The sequence below is a fragment of the Parastagonospora nodorum genome (genome assembly GCF_000146915.1).
Source record: "Parastagonospora nodorum SN15 chromosome Unknown scaffold_13, whole genome shotgun sequence".
Classification (NCBI taxonomy): Eukaryota; Fungi; Ascomycota; class Dothideomycetes; order Pleosporales; family Phaeosphaeriaceae; genus Parastagonospora; species Parastagonospora nodorum.
In genome coordinates this window covers 807,982-827,411 of record NW_001884561.1, presented here as the reverse complement: position 1 = coordinate 827,411, position 19,430 = coordinate 807,982, and the positions used below count along the sequence as shown (strand labels likewise).

The following is a 19,430-nucleotide window of genomic DNA, read 5'->3' as shown; positions in this document are numbered from 1 at the left end:
AGAGCCAACAACATTTCGCGTCGCTTGCGCGTGGCCATTCAGACTATCAAACGATGAGATCTTATCGCATGACTTAATACATGACTATCATTGGTTTGCTACATGATTGCTATGGCCTCATTCTGACTACAAAGGTAAGCTGGTTCGTACTCCAAATGTTACTCCGAGCTCTCATCATTTCAGTCCAAGACATAGAGACAAACTTGCCTTAGATGTCTTTCTCACTACCTGAAACCTCAGGTCTAAGAATCCGCATCTCAGAACTCGTTGACCTCATCGCGGCCCACGACAAGTTCGTAAAGACCTTCCTCGTTCCCATCGCCCAAGCTGGCATCGATGACTGTAACTACGCGCGTGCGGTCGTGCATCCGCCCTCTCCTGGACCGCACCCTGGTATGGATAGTATCGAGGACGCGGGCCTCGCCCTTGTTCGCGAAAAAGAAGGCAAAGCCATGTTGGCATTATACGAGGCCGATCGCGCCGGACTTGAGAACATGCGTCAACGCTTCATAACTGCCCTCAGCGTGGACAACTATCTTACCGCTCCAACTAGCAAGCAATCGGTCAAAAATTTGCAGACAACTATGACGAAGGCGTGCCGAGACAAGGCTCGAGCTCTGATTGCGAAACTCGAGTCGACAATGGGCCAAACAAGTGTTGGGGAGGTAGAGGATAGATCCGAGGCATTCAGGATGTGGTCTGATGACAATTTGGAAGATGAGGAGGCGTACATTCGGAGCGCACTCAAGTGGAGCAGTGAGAATCCCGACATTCAGTAGATAGCGTCCAGTTTCGACTGTGCTCGTCCCTTGATATGTATTATTGTATGTCCATAAGTTCATGATTCCTTTGGTGGAGAAGTCCATTGTGTTGGTGTCAATACAATATGCACCGCCATAACAAACAAAAATAACCCAGAAGTATTACTCGCAAGTACGTTGTGACTTCAGTAGCATGTGAATGTGACCAACAGTGAAACTGACATTGGAGAACTACGCTATACGTAGCTCGCTTTCAATTGATCATGAGAAAAGCACTAGTGCGCAACATACCAATGTAATTAGCAATCAATTTTAATGAGGTTTGCGGCATAGAACATAAAAGTATGAAGACTGGGAAACATCTATTATTCACATTGAATACGGATATAATGAACAGATCGGAAAGCTGATTGGTGAGCACTATAGGAGAATTACAAGTCGCTGCGCTTTGTATTCAAGCAAAGTGTATCATGCTTGCATCCTCAGCCACTCTTACGACGACGGCACCGACACCAGCGCCTTGCGCCCAAGTGCGATGAGCCTCGGGGACCTCATCCAATGTCCACTCGTTTCTGATCGGCACGGTGACTTCACCCTTGGCCAGCATCCCAAATAGTGTTCTCAGCTCAGGTTCGAATGTTTTCTGATCCTTGTCGATGTAAAAGAAGGTCGATTTGTTCGGGCAAAATGGATTCAATCCTTTGGCAATCAGCTTTGCAACTTGTGGAATCTGACTTCGTGGTTTCCGGCCATTGAGTATGTCGGTGTTGCCTCCATATCCAATCAAATGTCCGCCTTCTGGTGCGAGGATGCTCCAGCTTTCGTCCCAGGACTCGAAACCCAGCGGGTCGAAGACGACATGAGCACCCCCCATGTTCTTCATAGCCACCATCCACTCCTTGTCCGAGTATAAAAATGGTGTTGCTCCGCTTTCACGCACTTTGGCATGGTTCTTCTCCGAAGCGGTTCCGTACACCTCTGCGCCTTGCATCTTGCAAAATGTAAGAAGGCCAAAGCCTACTGATCCACTAAGACCATGGATGAACACTCGCGTGCCCTTGGAGATCTTTGCGGCGCGATATGCCATGCCGTATGCCGTCGTCCAGTCGGTCACCATTGCGACGGCCTGTCTGAGATCCACACCCTCTGGCACGGGAACTAGGTATTTCTCCGGGAAGTTGCAAAGTTCAGCCTCGGAATCGTACTTTGTAAGGCATGCGACCAAATCGCCGTCGTTGAACTTGGAGCAGCTGGCGCCATTCTGGTGAACCCTTCCAACGAGGCTATAGCCTGGAGTCAAGCCTACTGGACTCTTTTGCTGTGGGTAGCAGCCAACACGCATTGCTACGTCTGCACCGCCCATACCCGCATACAAGACTTTCATTTGAACTTCGTTGGCTGCTGGTGCCTGGATTTCGGCGGAGACGACGGACACAACTTCTGGGCCTCCAGCGCCGGAGTAGATAACTTTGCGAATGGTTGTAGACATGATGATGTATGTATCCGAGAATAGAGACTTTGCTCACGCGATGAATTTGAAGCGATAAATGACCTGATGTGCTTCGTGGATGGAGAATGTGGCTTGAACTGATGAAAAGGAACTGGGCGTGACAGTGTGATGCATCTTATACTTGCTGAGCGAGCGGGACATTGTGTGATCTTCGATATCATCGCCCGTCAGATCATGGAGAGAAAGACCCCCGAGGTCAGGCAGTGTATGGGGCTATGGGATGAGATCCTCACCGGGCGTACATGATGCAGAAGATAGTCCGCGCATGAAGTAAGAATTAGCGATAGCTCGATTAGCGGTGGATGCAGCAACAGCCAGTAACGAAAGCAGGGAAGTCGACCTCTGCCAAGGATCACCACCTTCGCGTGAAGCACACACGAACTTCTGGGAAAACCTATTCAGCCACTGGCCTAGTCGCGCAGTCTACCGCACGTATGTACTTAATGTTTCATGGGCCATGTGAGCTGCGGAGCAATGTGAGGACGGCAGCGGAGGGATGTTGCGCCGCCCCTTACCACTAGAGAGCTCTGCGGTTAGCGCTGTACCACATCAGGTATGGCGCGCTATATTCCAAGAACGTCATCAGGCCTCCCATTTCTGACAGCTAAATGCGATTGCTAAATGCGAACAAGCTAAGAGTTGTAAAGTTAGCAACCTTTTGGCGGACTGCTGGATCCAACTGCTTCATTCCTACACCGATGACCTATCCACACCAACGCCTATCGAGAAGTTCATCAGACCGACCAAGGAAAGCAAGGAGTATATTGACTGAGTACATAAGATGTTACATAAGAAATTACTCAAGGTCATTGGCAGCGCGCTTCTGGACAGGGCCTTCAAGCGAAGCTATGACTATCCTCCTCTGCTGTGCGATCAACATCGACCTGAACTTCCGAATCGAAAAAAACAATTACCAACTACTTTCCACTTCTTGGCCATCCTTCTCCGGTTGTTAGGTGCGGGAGTCATCGACAACTTCTTCTGCTCTTCATATGACATGATCGTTGGCTTGCTGTCCTCTCCCGTTTCTGTGTCGCCATTGATCACGGAAGAATCTTTTCTTACACAATCTTGATCTACGAGTTCTCTTTCGACGCAGGAGGCGAGTTTTTCCACATCTTCCAAAGTACTCATCGCACCAAGGGTCACCCTGACCATGCCAAACAAGACCTCTCCTTGACGAACATCGTCTTGTTGATTGCAACGAAAGCCCTCCGCGTACGCCATTCTCACGTCAAATGGACTCAAATTGAGAGCGAGAGCCATGCCGGCCGGATTGCACAGACTACCGCTTCGAACGTGTATACCATATCTTCTGAGCATTGCTCCGACAGCATAAGGGCCTATCCATGAGCCATCGCTTCTTCGAATGTTCATTGCAATTGTCGCACCTTGCGTCTTAGGATCGGCGTATGTCGATGCTGTGGCTTTCTATCAGACCATCAGTATTGCCTCACGTATGGCGTATTCACCAGTGACTTACGTAGAAGTGACACACTGGTATGCCGTTGGAGTGATTCAATGCACCAAGGCGCTCGTACAGTATTTTACCAAGCCAGCCGGTGTGCTGCGAGACATCCTCCATAGAACCATATAGCCGACGATGGTTGTCAAGCGCGCACCTTAGCGCTAAGATACTGCGTATGGCGATGGTCCCGTCCTCCAACCGGGCATGGAGACTGGCTTCCTTTCTCACTACCCATGGCTTCTCCTCAAGACATGTCATCATTTCCGTTGTGCCTCCTCCAAAGTATTTGCGATTTCCCATTACGTGTGCTGATGCTTTGCGTACGAGCAAAGCACCAAGATCTGGGAAACCGAAGATCTTGTAGAATGACAGCGCGACGAAGTCAGGGGCAGTGGCGTGGTCGCTTAGGTCGAGTGGACTGGTGGACACGAAGGCTGCAGCGTCAAGAAGGGTGTATGTGTCTGGATGAATTCCAGACTTTCGAGGCTGATGACCCCAATGCAGGGGAAGTCTTTGACCGTTCATGTTCGACTGGGCTGGATAAGCGAACAGTGTCGTCCGATCGTCATCGCATGGCTCGAATGGTTGCCGTAGACCACCAAGCCACTCTTGAGTCTCACCGTCAGTCGCAAAGCAGTGGCTACGCCTTGCAAGCTCTCTTACACCGACAAGGCTGGTATGGCAGTTCAGATGGTAATAATAGTCGAAGCCGTGTTCGGATCCGGAGAGACAATCCATCACCAGCTTTACAGCTGCTGTGGCATTGGCTGTGAACACAATATCGAAATGATCTGGATCGGCGTTGAAAAATTGCAAAACTTTTGTCCGGGTCTCTGCGATGATAGAGCTGGAAGCGCTTGGGTTTGCGGCATCGGAATGAGGGTTGGCTAAGAGAGTGGTTTGCATCTCCTTCGCAAACACATGGAGCAGTGTCTTGCTCGTCAATGTTGTTCCTCCATGATCGAGGTACGTGATGCCTAAAGTAAAATTAGTATCACGGCGTAATCGGTGGTGTGAAGTGTGGAACCTTTCAGCATAGGATACTCTGACTTCCTGAGACGAGCAACTCGGTCATTATATGCTAGTCTTTGACCATCTAGCGTCTTAGATGCCATAGTATCTCTCCAAGTGTCAAAGAAACGCATGCTGACACTCGAAGCTTGGGTGTTGGAAGAAGAATACACGATCGGTGAGGCAACTCTTCAGTGAGCGGTCCTCTGCGGCCATGATTCACTGTGATTTGAGACATATATAATAATCATCCCGTCGGGATTTGCCTGCCAATTGCCGATTATAGCATACTCCTCAGGCCGTCTGCAAAACGCCAGTGCGTGATCAGCGGGAAGCACATCACTACCGAGTAGCGGGTCCGGGCCAGGTTGCTGATTGTACTGATGGCGAGGTGTGCCAACAGAGGAGCGCTAGCGATATCATCGCCCCATTGGATTCAGCACCTAGTAGAAGTCTTTGCCGCATTCCAAGCACGCATTGCTCCGCCTGAGAAACACATTCGGTAAGCGCCACAATAGTCCCCATGCACACCTGAAAGGGGCAAATACAAGAGAATGTCTCCATTCACGTCGCACTAGTAGTGCCTTGTCAGATGTGGTGAGGGTTGCCTACCTGATACGCCCCGATGCAGGCCACTGTCTAATCGCACTGTGACTGGCTGACAATGATAAAATTGGATCCAACACCCAATTCCACAATTGGGTCCCAGCCTGACGCTCCAAACAGATAGTGGAAGGACTTGTAATAGACTGTTTGTGCTATTATCTATATCTCATTTGAATGCTGATTACTCTCTGCTCGCTCAACATTTCATGACTAATGTAGCTGTCGTATTGAAAGAAGCATCGTGTATAAGAAGGGTTCAAACAGAAGATCTGCACAGATCTAAAGTTCAGTGTAGTAAGGGCTGCGCTCATCTCAAGCTCCTGCCACGACAGCTTCATATCCAACCAAGCCACATGATTGATTTGAGGGTCCAGGCAGCCCTGCTGACCGCATACAGTAACGCCTGAAAGCGGCGCAGACATGTAGTGTATGGGGGCTGCTATAGTCAGACCAGATATAGTAGCCCCATATTATGACAGCTGGACGTTTTTGTAACACTGCAGGCCTGCGAACCTGGTTTTCTCCAGTTGATCGACGAGGTACCGGGAAGGTGATCCCGATTACCGAAGCTGACGCCTGAGCGAAAAATGTCATTGGCTGTATTGAAAATTGGATTGCCAGTAGGATTACCAGATTTTCGCTAAAGGCGGTCGCGGGCGCTTAGTCTTGAGTCGTCCTGCGCATGATGATGATGCAGGTGCTGACCCAGCGCTGCGGCCCGAACCCACTAACAATATCATTCGAGATGCGATTACATGAGACCTAAGGGCGTCAAGACAGAAGCTCAAGACTGAACGCTCGCTAAGCAAGCCGCGTATTTGCTTTGCCTCGGTTCTCCACGTGGACAGATTCCCAAAACAAATTCTCAGAGGCGCTATTATGCGAAGGATCACTGCTGCCTGTGCCATGCCCTCTGAGCCAGCGTGATCTAGACGTTTGGTCCCATTCTGGTGTTCATGTGCTGCTCCACCCGCCAAGTAAACGCAGTTCATCCTGAAGGTTGGGAACTCCACTTAGTGTGCATTGTGGCGCAGAGTTCATGCATTGATAGGCCCTCATCACGCGTGTCAAATACTAGCAGCCTTTTTCCTGGGTCGCCTTTCAGCGCAGCGATCATGTCGGCAATTGCGATAGTAACCAATGACGCCCGGCAGGTGCGCTCTTTCCACACGTTCATGCTGTGCGACATTGTAGCGCAGAAAAAAGTACGAATCGGGCAATTCGACATAACCGTATTCGTCACAGATCTACTATCACTAAATTAACTACTCCATTCGTAGATCCACCGCGCTTGTGATCAAGTTGAGAATCACTCCACACCACTTCACATTTGACGACCTCCCAATCACAGATTTTCTCTGGCATCTCTTGCTTACGGATCAACCAATGTACGGTCTTCGACGCAAGCACTCATGACCCCTACAGTAATTCCAACAAGCGGCGTAGCTGCTCACTTCCAAGGATCGCTCGAATGAGAACGGGCGTGTTCGGTATCTTTCAGCCTGTTCAGCATATGCAGAAGAACCGTTGCGTAGGAGCGACTGCTGTGCCATGTCCAGACATCAATCCAGTCTACTCGCCCAGATCAATCAACGGCCCACTGAGCTTTGGTTCTCAGGGTGGAGATGCACCACGCCGAGTAATGCAGAACTGCCGCTCTCAAGAAACCGGCTGAGCCAGTCTAATTCCATTTTGGCGAAGGATGTCTTGCAAGTTGAAGGTCAGAAGCAGTGCTGTTCTTGACGCGTATGCATAGATTCGCATCTCACCCCTGCTCCGCATATGACGTCCAGCTAAATAATACATCGTTCTTAGCGTGCTTCGGACTAGTAACAAATCATTTTTAACGTACTCTCGACTGCACTGCTGCTGGTACGAAAAAGATCGAAATGTTGTGGTGCACCGACCACGTCGTGTCGCGATTAGATCCCCGAGCTACGATCTGGTGACCAACATAGTCGACTGTGGGAAGAGCCGTCCCGCGAAAAGAAGCAGCATTTTCAACCCTGTTGTAACTCTGGCGATCATATTCCAGGCCCCGTTTATTCAGGATCATAGCTCAATGCCAAGGACCAAAAAGCACTTCCTGAAGACGCACGGTGATTGCGCAATAGTGCACGAGCTATGTTCGGATTGTAGCTATGGTGGTTGACAAGGCGGTATCGGTTTGGCTCGATACGAAAAACAGTAATGGCCGACAAAGAGACGAAAGGGCGTGACTGCCAATGCTCGCCACATGCCACATACCTGTTGCGCAACTACAACTTGTATCTAAAGTTTTTGTTCTCTTTGTCTGTCATGTCCAAGAACTCCTCGTTTGCCACGTGTGTTCCATCTGTCAATCGATCTCTCCTCTTATTTTCCCAGACATAGTACCCGCGCAGTGCCATAGTCAGAAATCCTGCAAAAGCACATGTAACAATGATGGTGATCTTCGCAGGGATAAAATCGGGCTGATCAGCTTGACGGAACGTCAATGGTCCGACGATATTACCGAGGCAGAAGGACATGAGCAAGATCGCGTTCATCGTAACTTTCTTGGTATGGCCTGCAACATTTGCCGCAACCCAAGAATACAGTAACGGAAGACTGGATCCGATGCAGTTGGTGAGATAGTTGCCGATTAATTTGGCAATCTTGTTATGCCCAGGTAGGAAAGCCATTAGTGCGCCACCAATGATACCGGGGACCAAGAGAGTGCAAATGTTGAGTCCGCGTTGGTTGAAGCGTCCAGCTAGATAAGTAGCTGCGATGATCGAAATGATGCTTACAACGCCAGAAGGAAGTTGAAGCAGCGCGGTGGTCTTCGAGTCGAAGCCGAACGATTGGATGAGCGTGGATTGGAAGGAGCTGACGGCTCCGTTCGGTACATTGGACGAGATGGTAATGAGAGACAGCATCCAAGTTTGTGGGTCGCTTAGACATTCGACAACCTGATACCACTTGAATCGCTTGTTTTCGATCCCTGTCATGTTCTCTCGTAGGCGTTCGATAGCCCACACTTTCTGAGCAGGGCTAAGACGGGACGACATAGGATTGTCAGGGAGTAAGAATATCACTAGTCATGTTAGGGTGGCGTATTCTATGCAATGAAAGCGAACACTTGCCAGTGATACCAACACCCACTGTGATTAGACCGACTACCAGGAACATGATCTGCCAGCTAGTGAAGGTCGGGCTATAGTAGTGCTGGAAGCCGAAGGAGATCAAAGAGCCGATCATAGTTCCAGTTCCAACCCCGACATACCAGATGCCGGTCCTCAGTGGCTGCTCGTTCTTCTTGTACCACATAGATGTGATCAGGATCAAGCTCGGCGCGACAGCTGATTCGAAGCAACCCAAGAGGATACGGGTCGCTACGAGAGCACCGTAGTTCTTGCAGACACAGGTTATCGCAGTGATGAATCCCCACAGACTGACACAGGTACCGAGGTACTTTGCTGTCGGAAATCTTTGCATGCCATAACCGTGAGGAAACTCCAGCACTAGGTAGGAGACATAGAAGAAAAGGGCAAGGTTCGAAAATTGACTTGTAGTGATGTTGGCATCGTCGTAAATTCCCATGACAGCCGCGTAGTTGACTGAATTTAGTCAGTCGTTGGCCTCCAATCGGGAGTGTCTTCATACCCAAAGTCTTGTCAAGGTATTGTAAACAATAACATGCCCACATCAATGGCATGATCATCCAGTCAATCTTCCTCACGAGTGATCGCTCTTCCTCTGCTGTCATTTCTCCAACAGCATGCTGGTTTTTGAGGAAGCGAAGTGCCTCATCGCCGTCGGGCGTTTCATCGACAGCGCCGACGCTTCCAACTTCGACATCCGAATCAGGAATTGGAGATAGATCTCCTGATTTCGAATCACGGGTTGCTTGCTTTTCCTGGGTACTCATCGTTACGAGACTTGTAAGTAGCTGCGTAGAAATGGCCAACACAGCCTTCGCGACGATGCGCATCTTTTGTACTTTTTCCTAAACCATCATACATCCCTTCGCCCCTCAATTCATTGCCGACATCGTCTGCAAGATTGCCTATCGTATCCTCGGTTCCACACATCCTTATCACGACCCCTGTCTCGACGAACCAACCCCAGATCCGTCGCCCCAACGAACGTGTGTAAGGCGGCAGCAACCATCCGCCATTCCTCTAGATCGATGCCAAATGGTGCAAGTGGCGTTATTAATGGGTGCGTATAATGGAATTGGAGGCGGACACGAGTGAGATAGGCTAGAAAAGGACCGATGACGTTCATCATGGGGTTCAACCACGCTAGGCTGTTTGGAGAAGGAGGTTATTGCGGGGTTGAACATCTAACATTAACTTCATCCCTATCTTCAAAACGCAGACTGTATGCGTAATCTAACGTGTGAACCGTCTTCAATGCTTCGACTTATGACATTCATTGCATTGCTGATGCATAAAGACCTAGAACGATGCGCTAATAGTTGCTTACACAATCTATATTACTTCAAAGAGTGCCAATTGTAGAAACATTTTATTTGTGTACTTGACCTCTTTTACCAATATTCTCCTTCCGCGAGCAAGTCGGACCACACGTCTGAACTGCCATTGCTTCCGGCCAGTCCATCTACTGCAATGTCATCGCCATTCACTGCTCCAATACTCTATGCACCCTTCATTTACGCCTCTGCTGCCTCCTGTTTCGCCTTCTCTTGCTCCATCACTGCTTTCTCTACGTCCAGCTTAAACATCCACTCATCCACCAGCTCATCCAAGGGTGGTGGTCCTGCAGGTCCCGCAGCGGTGATCGCTTGTCTAGCCTTTTCACAAGCCTGCTTTATCTCTGCATACAGCTTGTTATCTGCTTTCATACTATAATGGATACGCGTAGCCATGAAAAACAAGGCCGCTTCGTTGTAGCTAATCACAGGGGTGCCGGTGATGGGATTGATGAGTCGATTTGCCATTTTGTTGTGTGTTCCTTATTGACGGGAAAGGTTTCGAGGCGAACGATGGAAGAGATTATGATTCAGCATTCTGGGGCCAATGAAGACTTATATACCCATCAACTACATACTGATTGATGCCAAGCACGATTGTGACAAGCACACATGACTTTCCATTCTACAATGGTTGCGAGTACCACACATGATCTTCAAATCCCTCTGTGACCTTTGCCATCTGCATCTCGTGTCCATTCTCCTTTGCATTCATTCAAACACTCCTGCCGAACACTGCTTCCATCCGCACCCAAATCTTACTCCTCTCCCTCAATATTCTCCCTCTCCCCCTCAACCATGTCCCTTTCCACCTCCAACTTCTCCAACCACTCCGTCATCGTCTCCCTCAGCACCTCCGGCCCCTCATCCCGCACTCTCTGCAGTGCCTGGAACGCATCCATGCAGACCTTTGCAATCGACCTGTACTCCTGCTTCTTGAGACCCTTGTAGTATATGTCTGCGGCTTGGAAGAAGTGCTGGGCTTCTCTGACGTGACAGACCTAGGCGTTGGTTAGTGGGTTGATTATGCCACGGGATGCGCGTTGGGCAGACATTTTGTTGTGGGTGGTGTACGTAGATGTATTGGTGAACGATTAGTGAGGACAAAGTTAGTGGTTAGGAGTGAGCATTTATGATTCGGGAATGGTTTGTGTGTAATTATTTGGTGTTTGGTTGTACAATTATGAGTTTGCTCAACACCCTCCTTTCGCTGCGACGACATTACCACATCGAGTTTGTAAGCCGTGCAGATTGTCCTTGTGTCTGCCGTCTCTGGAAATACGTCTCAATGTCGCACGAGACCACGCCATGGCGGGTCTGGACTAAGTCGTTCACTGCGCACCTCTCCTCCATCTTACTGCTCATCCAACCACACAACCCTCGCGCTCCCCCACGCACCCTCCCTTCGATCCTTCTCCCTATTCACCCTCTTCTCCTCCTCCCAGATCTTCTTCTCGACCTCCAACTTTTCCATCCACACCTGCAGTAACTCCTGGAACCCAAACGTCGGATCACACGCCCTCATAGCGACGCCGGCATCGGCGCAGATGCGGCGCAGGCCTTCGTGCGGGATGCGCGCGTAGCGGATGGCGGCAGCGTGGAAGAGTAGTTCGGCTTCGGCCGGATGGATGATCGGGAGGGATGTTAGGGGGTTGATGAGCCGAGGGGGTTTGGTGGGTGGGGTGGATGTTGAGGTTGGTGTTGACAGCGAGGATGGCGTCGACGTCTCAGTTTTGATGGGGGGTGATGACATGTCGGTTGGGGTTGACATCTTGTTTTTTGATCTGATAGGAGATTTAGTACTTGATTTGGTACGGCTGACTGTCGCTGCTGGTGCAGGTGCTGGTGATGGTCGCAGTGTCGGAGCGAGGAGAAAAGTTATCCATCGCAGATTGTTATTTAGCGCACAACTTGCTCGCGAAAAGTTTTTTTTAATGTGAAATTTGTACTTTGCCTTACGCAAGAGCGGGCGTTTGTTATCGTCCGTGCGTCCCACATGTATTCTGACATTCACTTTGTCGCTTTGCCGCTCTGCCGCTAGCTACACCGGCGTATCATACCACTTTCGCCATCATCAGCACAACAGGGTAAATACACCGCTATAGAAAGTCGAGTAGAATATTAATGACAGCGAGTGTGTATCCGTATGTGACAATACAAGATGGAGCTGCGAGATGGTGACGACTAATGTAGCATATCGAGGGCTAGAGTGAAAAGAAATGCGCGGCAGTTACGCAATTCATCGGTAATATCAGTATCTGAGACCAGGTGAGGACACTGTTACGGAGCGGGTAGGGTATTCGAGTCCAATATAACTATGGCGATTGACGGAGCAGCTATGGAGTAGTGAGGAGATCAGGATGCTGAGAAGTCAGTAACGGTGTTGTGTCATGGTTGTAACGGGTACGATAAGAAATCCTAGATTCAGTAATTTGTTTCGCATTTCGACTTGGACATGTATCGAAAGAGGTTACAACAGTAAAACATTATCATTCAAACACTACGTTTACAGTTTCTATTCCTCAAACCTCCTCAGCCCTCTCTTCTTACTCCACTGATGTCCACCCTTGCTATCTCCCTTCCTCGCCTTCTCATCAAACAGCTTCTTGCTCAACTGCCTGTACAAGAACTTGCCATTGTTGTGGAAGTTAATGCTGTGGTCGCTGTCGGTAAAGAAGGTGTTGATCATCTTCTCAGGAGTAACGCGGTTGACCATGAGCAAGTCCACGAGCGCAGCGCCGTTCTGGAAATGCACATTGTCGTCACCAGTGCCGTGCTGGATGACGACACCACCAGCGATCTTCTTGAAGCCGGTGGCGTCGTGCACGCGGGAGCGGTTGTAGCCCTCGGGGTTGATGGTGGGGGTCTTCATGTAGCGCTCCGTGTAGAGGGAGTCGTAGAAGCGCCAGTCGGAGACGGGGGCGGTGATGCATGCGAAAGAGATGATGGGGTCGCCGACTTCGACGACCTTGGCGGAGAGGTAGCCACCGTACGACCAGCCGAAGATACCAATGTGCTCGCTATCGATCCATGAGTTCTTGGCCAATTCCTTAGCGGCCCAGATCTGGTCCTCAGCTTCGAGCTGGCCAAGGTTGGAAGTTACAGTAGCACGGAATTTGCGGCCCTTACGTCCGGTACCGCGGCCATCGACGGTGAGAGTCACGTACTCAAGCTCGGAATCAGACGCGACGTAGGCTTTCCAGTTAAGAGGGTTGAAGTTCTTGGTGACTTCCTTAGCGTTAGGGCCACCGTATGGGATGAGAAGAAGAGGGTACTTCTTGCTGGGGTCAAAGTTCGGTGGTAGGCGGAGCATGGCGTCCAGAGTGAAGCCGGAAGGATGAGCCATGTCGAGGTAGGTAATGTTGGGGAGTGCGTACTCGGAGAGCCTATCGACCAATTGCTTGTTGTCGACAATGGTGCGGATGGGGGTGGTTGAGTTCACAGAGTATAGCTCCTGGTAAGGAACATCAGGGCCGGCGTAGCGAGTGACATAGTAAGAGCCACCGGACGAGAAAGAACCGGTCCAGGACGCGGACACGCTGTCGTCAACGAGCACCTTCTTCTCACCAGTGGTGATGCTGACAGAGTAGAGATGCGACTCAGTACTGTGCTGCTCAGTGGAAGTAAAGTAGACAAGGCCACGTTTGTAGTCGACCTTCAAAACATCTAGCACTTCCCAATCTCCGGATGTGAGCGCGATCTTGTCACCACCCTCGACTGGGAAGAGGTACAGGTGCTTCCAGCCACTCTCGTCGGAGACGTCCAAGTAGTATTCGGTGCTGGAATTGCGGTATGTCGAGTTGGCTCGCGAGACCGGGCCGATGTAGCGGATCTGCATGTTGTTCTCGAGCCAACCGTCTGTTCCGTCGCGCTCGTGGGTGATCTTGGAAGAAAGGGAGTCTACATCTACCAAGACAAGTTTCTCTAGATCCTGGACACGGTTGTACGCGCGGTAAGTGACAAGACTGTTACCCTCGGTAAGCCATGCAACCTCGCCGATAACCAGGTCGTCCTCTGGGAAGGCATCAATCGGGACATTGCTGACTTCTCCAGACTCGACATCAAGGATATTGAAGCCGACGACAGGGTTCTTGGTGCCGACCTTGGGGTAGCGGAGGTCCAGATCGTTGGGGTAGACTGGAACATACTCGGCACCGTCGTCGATGTAGTAAGGGATGCGGAAGTTGCCAACGCCAGTCTCGTTGAAGGTGAGGAAAGCAATCTTGGAGCCGTCAGGGGAGAACCACAGGGTGTAACGGTCACCGAAGATCTCCTCCTCGTATACCCAGTCTGGCACAGCATCTGAAATTATGTTAGAGAGATCATTGTATATGCTTTGATGAAAACTTACTGAACCAGTCTGGGCCACCATTCGTGGTGATCTGGGTGATTGTACCGTTGTTCCACATGTATAGGTTGTTACCCTTGACAAATGCAATCTGACCGGGTGTCACAGGGCTCCATTCAGCATACTGGATGTCGCCGGCAAGAGTGGGGTCCAGCGGCTGCGTTTCTCCGCTTGCAACATCCTGAATCAGGAAGTCGGCGAAGTAGCTGTAGCGGTACTGCTTGGTGTAGTTGACAGACCAGAGAACGTGCTCGGCATCTGGCGCAATAGAGTAGTCATGGTAGTCCGCCGGGACTTTGTCGGCGGAGAGGAAAGTGCTCGATTGGCCGGTCGCAACGTTTTCGAACAAGAAATCTCCGTTGCTGCCAGTGTAGATGTAGTCGCCATCAGCCCCGGTTCCGACCCAGCTGAATGAACGGGCTGAGGCTGACAGCTGTCCAGGGGCGTCGGTAGTGATGTTGTAGGTAAGACGCTTCGTGCCGTTTCCGAGCGGCTGATGCGGGAAGCGGGGTGGCGTAATGGCACTGATCAACGGCAGCGCCGCGGCGCAGAAAGCGAAAGTGCGCATATTGACAAAGACACCAGAGCTGTTGGAGTCCGATTGACTGTACGAGGTATTGATAGAGCTGCGGTGCAAGTACGTGCTCCGATGCTCAGATCAAATTGTGGAGTTCCCTACAGGTAGGTGCAGAGCAACAAGACGTCGTGCAACTGAATGAGACGAAAGCACAAGAGCTCCTAACCCAACATCTGTGGCGGAAAGAGGATTTATGTAGTGTGCCATCAGTGCACTTGATGCAGTGTGCCTGATGGCACAGCACCGATCTAAAATGATACCAGCATACCAGTTGCCTCATTGAGCAGGTGTCAAGACTTGCGCCAAGTACTCCTCCCGGTTAAACAAGGCATTTTAGTGGTTCCGCTCCGATTGCAAATGGCCCCTCTATATCAGTTGGGAAGGTGATAGTGGCGATACATGAATGTTCGGTACGATGGAAATTATTGTGACGATAGAAGGATGCATGGAAGGGCGATGGATGAGGCCTGGTGGTGAGGTTTGTCGCTGTTCTGCAAGGTACGCCCTGGGCAGAGCCGAAACCTTGGAAACATTGATCCGCTTCTTGCGCTAGCCAATCAAGCCTTTTGTTATCAGCGCACGTCCCCGAGCTCACCCCAGTCGTCTTCATCTGGACAACACTCCCGCCTCACCACTTTCGAAAATACTTTTATGATGATGCCTTTGTTGTTGTCTGCTGAGGTCTATGTGTTCCCAGCGGATTCCCCGACTCTCCTACTATCGTTTCTTCTGTTTCACATATCCATCGTGTCCCCACGCCCGAACACTCGCGCTCCCAATCTACGCATTCCCACTATTACCGGTCCGACTCCTTTTCCTAACACAGCTTCCAAGAATCGAAACAAGTAGGTTATCTTACTGAACAAATGCGCTCATCCATACCGCAAAACCACTCGCGGGTCCAGACGTCTCACAACATCAAAAACTCTCAGTAGCCACACTTGAGCTTCGATATGGCAGCGTGCTATACCTTGTAGCCATCAGCCAGTCGCAACGACATGTATGATCTATATCGTCTGCCGATGCATAGTTCGCGGCGATCTTTCGACCACTGCATGTCAGCATTGGCAGCAACACATTTGTCAACGTCATTTTGCGGACACTTGGGTACTTTATCATGTCATGAGACCCGGTGCACATTATTGATCTCGCTCTGAGTATGTCTAGTTCAACACAGTTGAAAGCTAATGACATGAAGTTCATGTTGGCAGCGGAGGGCACAAGAACATATTCACATCATGGAGCAGACAAGAGCGAGAATTGACATTCAAGTATCCATTTCATTGGTTTTGTATTCGTTAAGCCTGATATCTCTATCATTTTCAATTGGTCATGTCTCCTCCATCGATCTCGTACTCTTCACTCCTAGTACCTAATCACGTTACCCTCCCATTGCGGCTGCAGCGGCGAGGATGACGCAGCTCCACGGCCACGAGCCTCACGCTCAGCCTGCGATCCCTCAGGCGTCGCAATCTTCACCGGCGTCGAGTGCCGCGAACCAAGCATGGGCCCCCGACCCTTCGTCGGCGGCTTGGAGGACCTACTCCCATCCGTTCGTCCCAGCATCACTCGCGGCGCCATCGGCGGCAGTCCCTCAGTCGAATCCCCAATCCGTAAACCAGTCGTCTTGTCAAAAGCCCGGAAGTTTCCAATCTTGCTCGCGTCCTTCTGGCATGCCTGCCTATGCTCGGCGTGGAACTGGTCGGTGTTGGTGACCCCCATGCCGCAGTTGACGCAGTAGAACTTCACGTACGTCCGCGCGCCGCGGCAGGTGATATTGTGCTTGGAGAAGTCGCCGATCTGGTGGCCTTCGCGAACGGTGATCACGGGCGCGATCACGTCTTCGTGGCAGTGTCTGCAGACGAAGGTTTTGGTAGTTCCGCTGGTCGTAGGGGTGGTTGGTGGCTTGGGGGTGTGTACCAGCGTCTTTGATGTAGCCGCAGAAGGCTTTGGTATAACAGGGGCCTTCACCGCTGACTCTGGCTTGAAGATTGTGCGACACTGCTCCTTGTGCTTGTCGTAGGTAAAGCGGTCATTGGTCCAGTCTCCTGAGACCATCTGTTTGCATATCATACAGTAACCATGGCGATTCTCTGCATGCTTCTTCATACCGCCTGTGACCATCAAATCACAGATATCGCAGTGGATTCCATTCTCGGCATTTTCGGTGACCTCTTCGATCTTTGGGGCGGAGGGGGTTGGCGTGGTAGTTTTCGCCTCCGTACCAGTGTGTGACTGGACTGGCACAGGGAAGGTCGGAGGCTTCGAAGACACCTCAGAGGCGAAAATGCTCGCGAAAAGATCGGTCCCGGTGGATCTCGCAGCCTGATTGACTGTAGGTGCCGCGGCAGCCTTCGTATTTGTCTCGGCGTTTGACTGAACGGGGGCAGGAGAGTTAGCAGGCTTCGAAGAGACTGCAGAAGCGAAAGCGCTCGCCAAAGGGCCATTCCCAGAGGAGCTCGCAACTTCATGCTCAACTTTAGGTGGCGTGAAAACCTTCGCCACAATTTTAATGGGCGTGTGTACTGGTACAGGAAAGTTTGGAGGCTTCGAAGACACTTCAGAAGCGAAGGAACTCGCGAAAAGGCCAGTCGCAGGGGGCGTCGTAACCTTCTTTTCGAATGAAGGTGGAGGAGATAGTGCCTTCACGGGTTCCTCGGCGGCGGCAGCGACGTGTGTCTGAGTTGGCACACTGATGTCGGGAAGAGACGATACTGGGGCGAGAGGGGCGGCAGTCGCAACAATGCCAGTTATGACAGGAGTCATAGCCTCATCGGCCACAACAACTTGCTCGCCCTGCTCCGCGAGTTGCTGCTCGAACTGATCGAGATCTTCGTCATAGTCCTCGCACTGCATGGCAGCGAAGGCGCCAGCGTAACCCTCCATTTCTGACTTCAGTTGGATTATCGCCGACTTCAACTCGTTGTTATCGGACTGCAACCCATCGATCGCTGACTTCAATCTATCGCTTTCCGATGTCGCAAGGCGTAGATCTGAGCGAGCTGCGTCTTCGTTCTGGGCGTATCCAAAGAATAGCATGTTGACCTTCTTTTTGAAATCTTTGAGTGCCGAAGCGGCTTCGTCATTCTGCAAACGATCGACGTCGAAGGTAATGCATTGAAATGTGAGACCTTGGTACTTTCCAGAGCGTGTCTTCCAACCGTTGATGACAGCAAGAAGCTGTGCAACGACTTCCTTTGCTTCGGCTGCATCTGATATGGCTTGACATGAGACTGGGGCTTGCTCAAGAACTGTCTTGACTTCGGAGATAGCCAGCGGAGTAGGAGCCACTTCAAGAGGAGAAGTGGAGACAGCTTCGATCTTGCTCATCGACAGCTTCAGGGGCTGGGCCTGCAGTGGTGCCGTGCTCTGCGACACGATGGGGCCAATCGAGAGCTTTGACTGACAGATGTCGAGAGGCTCAGTGTCCTGGCTTGAGACAAGAGACAACGACAGGACGGGCTTCGCGGAAGCAACTGGTGCAGTATCCTGAGCCACGACATCTGAGATGCTCAGCGTGTCATTCGGTGGAGAGATCGGTGTAGTCTCCGTGCTGCTCACTGGAGATATGCTCAGTGACGGCTTCTGCCATGTAGGCGGCGTGCTCATAGTCTCTTGAGACTGGATGGGAGAGTATGACAGCGGAGGCGAAGTCATCAGCCGCTCGTACCCACGCGCGACAGCCTCGTTGATCTGGAGTTGCATGTGCACACCGATGTCCACTGAAAAAGCAGCCATGGTGTCGGAGATGGCGGGATATGGGCACTGTGAGGGCGCAGCAGAGCCAGAGACAACCTTCATATGTTGCGCGATCGCCTGGTCGACCTCCTGGAGAGTCACCAGCTCGCTGAGCTTCTTCAGCAGCGCAGCGTGAATCTGGTCGGACTTGGTGTTGTTTAACACAATGCCAACTATAAGTTCCTCGCACATCTCGATTTCTTCGACTTGGCGAAGGTGACATGCCTTCTTGTCAGCAATGTGACGATCATGCTGGTTCTCCTTCTCGGCAACGTGTCGGCTATGTTGATCCTCCCGGGCGAGGATCCCATCTTTGCGCATTTTCTTCTCGTCGGCCTCATGGCGATCGTTTGCAATGGCGAAAATGAACGCCATGGCAAAGAACGAGACAACGAACATGACCAAGATGCACTCCACGATGATGAAGTGCGTCTTCACAGAGATGGCTTCCAAGAAGCAGTAGAGGGTCTGTAAGACAACGATAGGGTAGTGGAACAGCATGCGAAAGCATGTGGCCAGGAACTGGAAGACTGGCGCCAAGGCGCGGTATGTAAAGGCGAGCATGGCGAGGATGCGCGCAGTGTAGGGGGCGAGGTGGTGGAGTTGGGCCAAGCTATGGTCGAGAACAATGGTTTGAGGTGGAGATTGGGTAGTAGAGATGTTGTAGAGGAGACCTTGTGAGCGAGGTGCTCAATAGCTGTGGGCGGCTCGCCAAGCTAGCGTGTGGTGAAAGTGGAAAGAGCGGAGAAAGCACTTGCGCCTGCGGTTGGTTGAGACCTTTGGGAGCTGGTAGTGCAAGAGATGTAGAAGACGTTGTTCGAATTGTGAGGATTGTTTAAGGGTGGAGGCGGTGCGTGTCGAGATACTTAGCGGAGGTGAATACAAGCACTGCGATTGTGTGCCTACTACCTAGGTAGGTACCGCCCGCTATTGTCGCTTTCACGTGCGATGT

The 19,430-nt window shown here is 51.1% G+C and overlaps 8 protein-coding genes across 8 annotated transcripts; 1 reads left to right on the top strand and 7 right to left on the bottom strand.

Moving 5' to 3' along the window:
- Window positions 1-80: 80 nt before the first annotated feature.
- SNOG_08870 (hypothetical protein) lies at window positions 81-779 on the top strand (the record flags this gene model as incomplete). Its single annotated transcript, XM_001799122.1, has 2 exons — window positions 81-134; window positions 213-779. The coding sequence occupies 2 exons, from the start codon at window positions 81-83 to the stop codon at window positions 777-779; spliced, it is 621 nt and encodes a 206-aa protein (XP_001799174.1).
- A 436-nt stretch (window positions 780-1,215) lies between these two features.
- On the bottom strand, window positions 1,216-2,250 carry SNOG_08869 (hypothetical protein; the record flags this gene model as incomplete). The annotated part of the gene is made up of 1 exon (XM_001799121.1): window positions 1,216-2,250. One exon carries the CDS (start codon window positions 2,248-2,250, stop codon window positions 1,216-1,218), a length of 1,035 nt encoding a protein of 344 aa, XP_001799173.1.
- A 768-nt stretch (window positions 2,251-3,018) lies between these two features.
- SNOG_08868 (hypothetical protein) lies at window positions 3,019-4,966 on the bottom strand (the record flags this gene model as incomplete). Its single annotated transcript, XM_001799120.1, has 3 exons — window positions 3,019-3,702; window positions 3,755-4,716; window positions 4,891-4,966. 3 exons carry the CDS (start codon window positions 4,964-4,966, stop codon window positions 3,145-3,147), a joined length of 1,596 nt encoding a protein of 531 aa, XP_001799172.1. The 3' UTR covers window positions 3,019-3,144.
- Window positions 4,967-7,614: 2,648 nt separating this feature from the next.
- Window positions 7,615-9,248, bottom strand: SNOG_08867 (hypothetical protein; the record flags this gene model as incomplete). Its single annotated transcript, XM_001799119.1, has 3 exons — window positions 7,615-8,321; window positions 8,458-8,796; window positions 8,984-9,248. 3 exons carry the CDS (start codon window positions 9,246-9,248, stop codon window positions 7,615-7,617), a joined length of 1,311 nt encoding a protein of 436 aa, XP_001799171.1.
- A 747-nt stretch (window positions 9,249-9,995) lies between these two features.
- On the bottom strand, window positions 9,996-10,283 carry SNOG_08866 (hypothetical protein; the record flags this gene model as incomplete). The annotated part of the gene is made up of 1 exon (XM_001799118.1): window positions 9,996-10,283. One exon carries the CDS (start codon window positions 10,281-10,283, stop codon window positions 9,996-9,998), a length of 288 nt encoding a protein of 95 aa, XP_001799170.1.
- Window positions 10,284-10,573: 290 nt separating this feature from the next.
- On the bottom strand, window positions 10,574-11,586 carry SNOG_08865 (hypothetical protein; the record flags this gene model as incomplete). Its single annotated transcript, XM_001799117.1, has 2 exons — window positions 10,574-10,802; window positions 11,174-11,586. 2 exons carry the CDS (start codon window positions 11,584-11,586, stop codon window positions 10,574-10,576), a joined length of 642 nt encoding a protein of 213 aa, XP_001799169.1.
- Window positions 11,587-12,330: 744 nt separating this feature from the next.
- SNOG_08864 (hypothetical protein) lies at window positions 12,331-14,731 on the bottom strand (the record flags this gene model as incomplete). Its single annotated transcript, XM_001799116.1, has 2 exons — window positions 12,331-14,117; window positions 14,167-14,731. The coding sequence occupies 2 exons, from the start codon at window positions 14,729-14,731 to the stop codon at window positions 12,331-12,333; spliced, it is 2,352 nt and encodes a 783-aa protein (XP_001799168.1).
- A 1,374-nt stretch (window positions 14,732-16,105) lies between these two features.
- Window positions 16,106-19,042, bottom strand: SNOG_08863 (hypothetical protein; the record flags this gene model as incomplete). The annotated part of the gene is made up of 1 exon (XM_001799115.1): window positions 16,106-19,042. One exon carries the CDS (start codon window positions 19,040-19,042, stop codon window positions 16,106-16,108), a length of 2,937 nt encoding a protein of 978 aa, XP_001799167.1.
- Window positions 19,043-19,430: the final 388 nt, after the last annotated feature.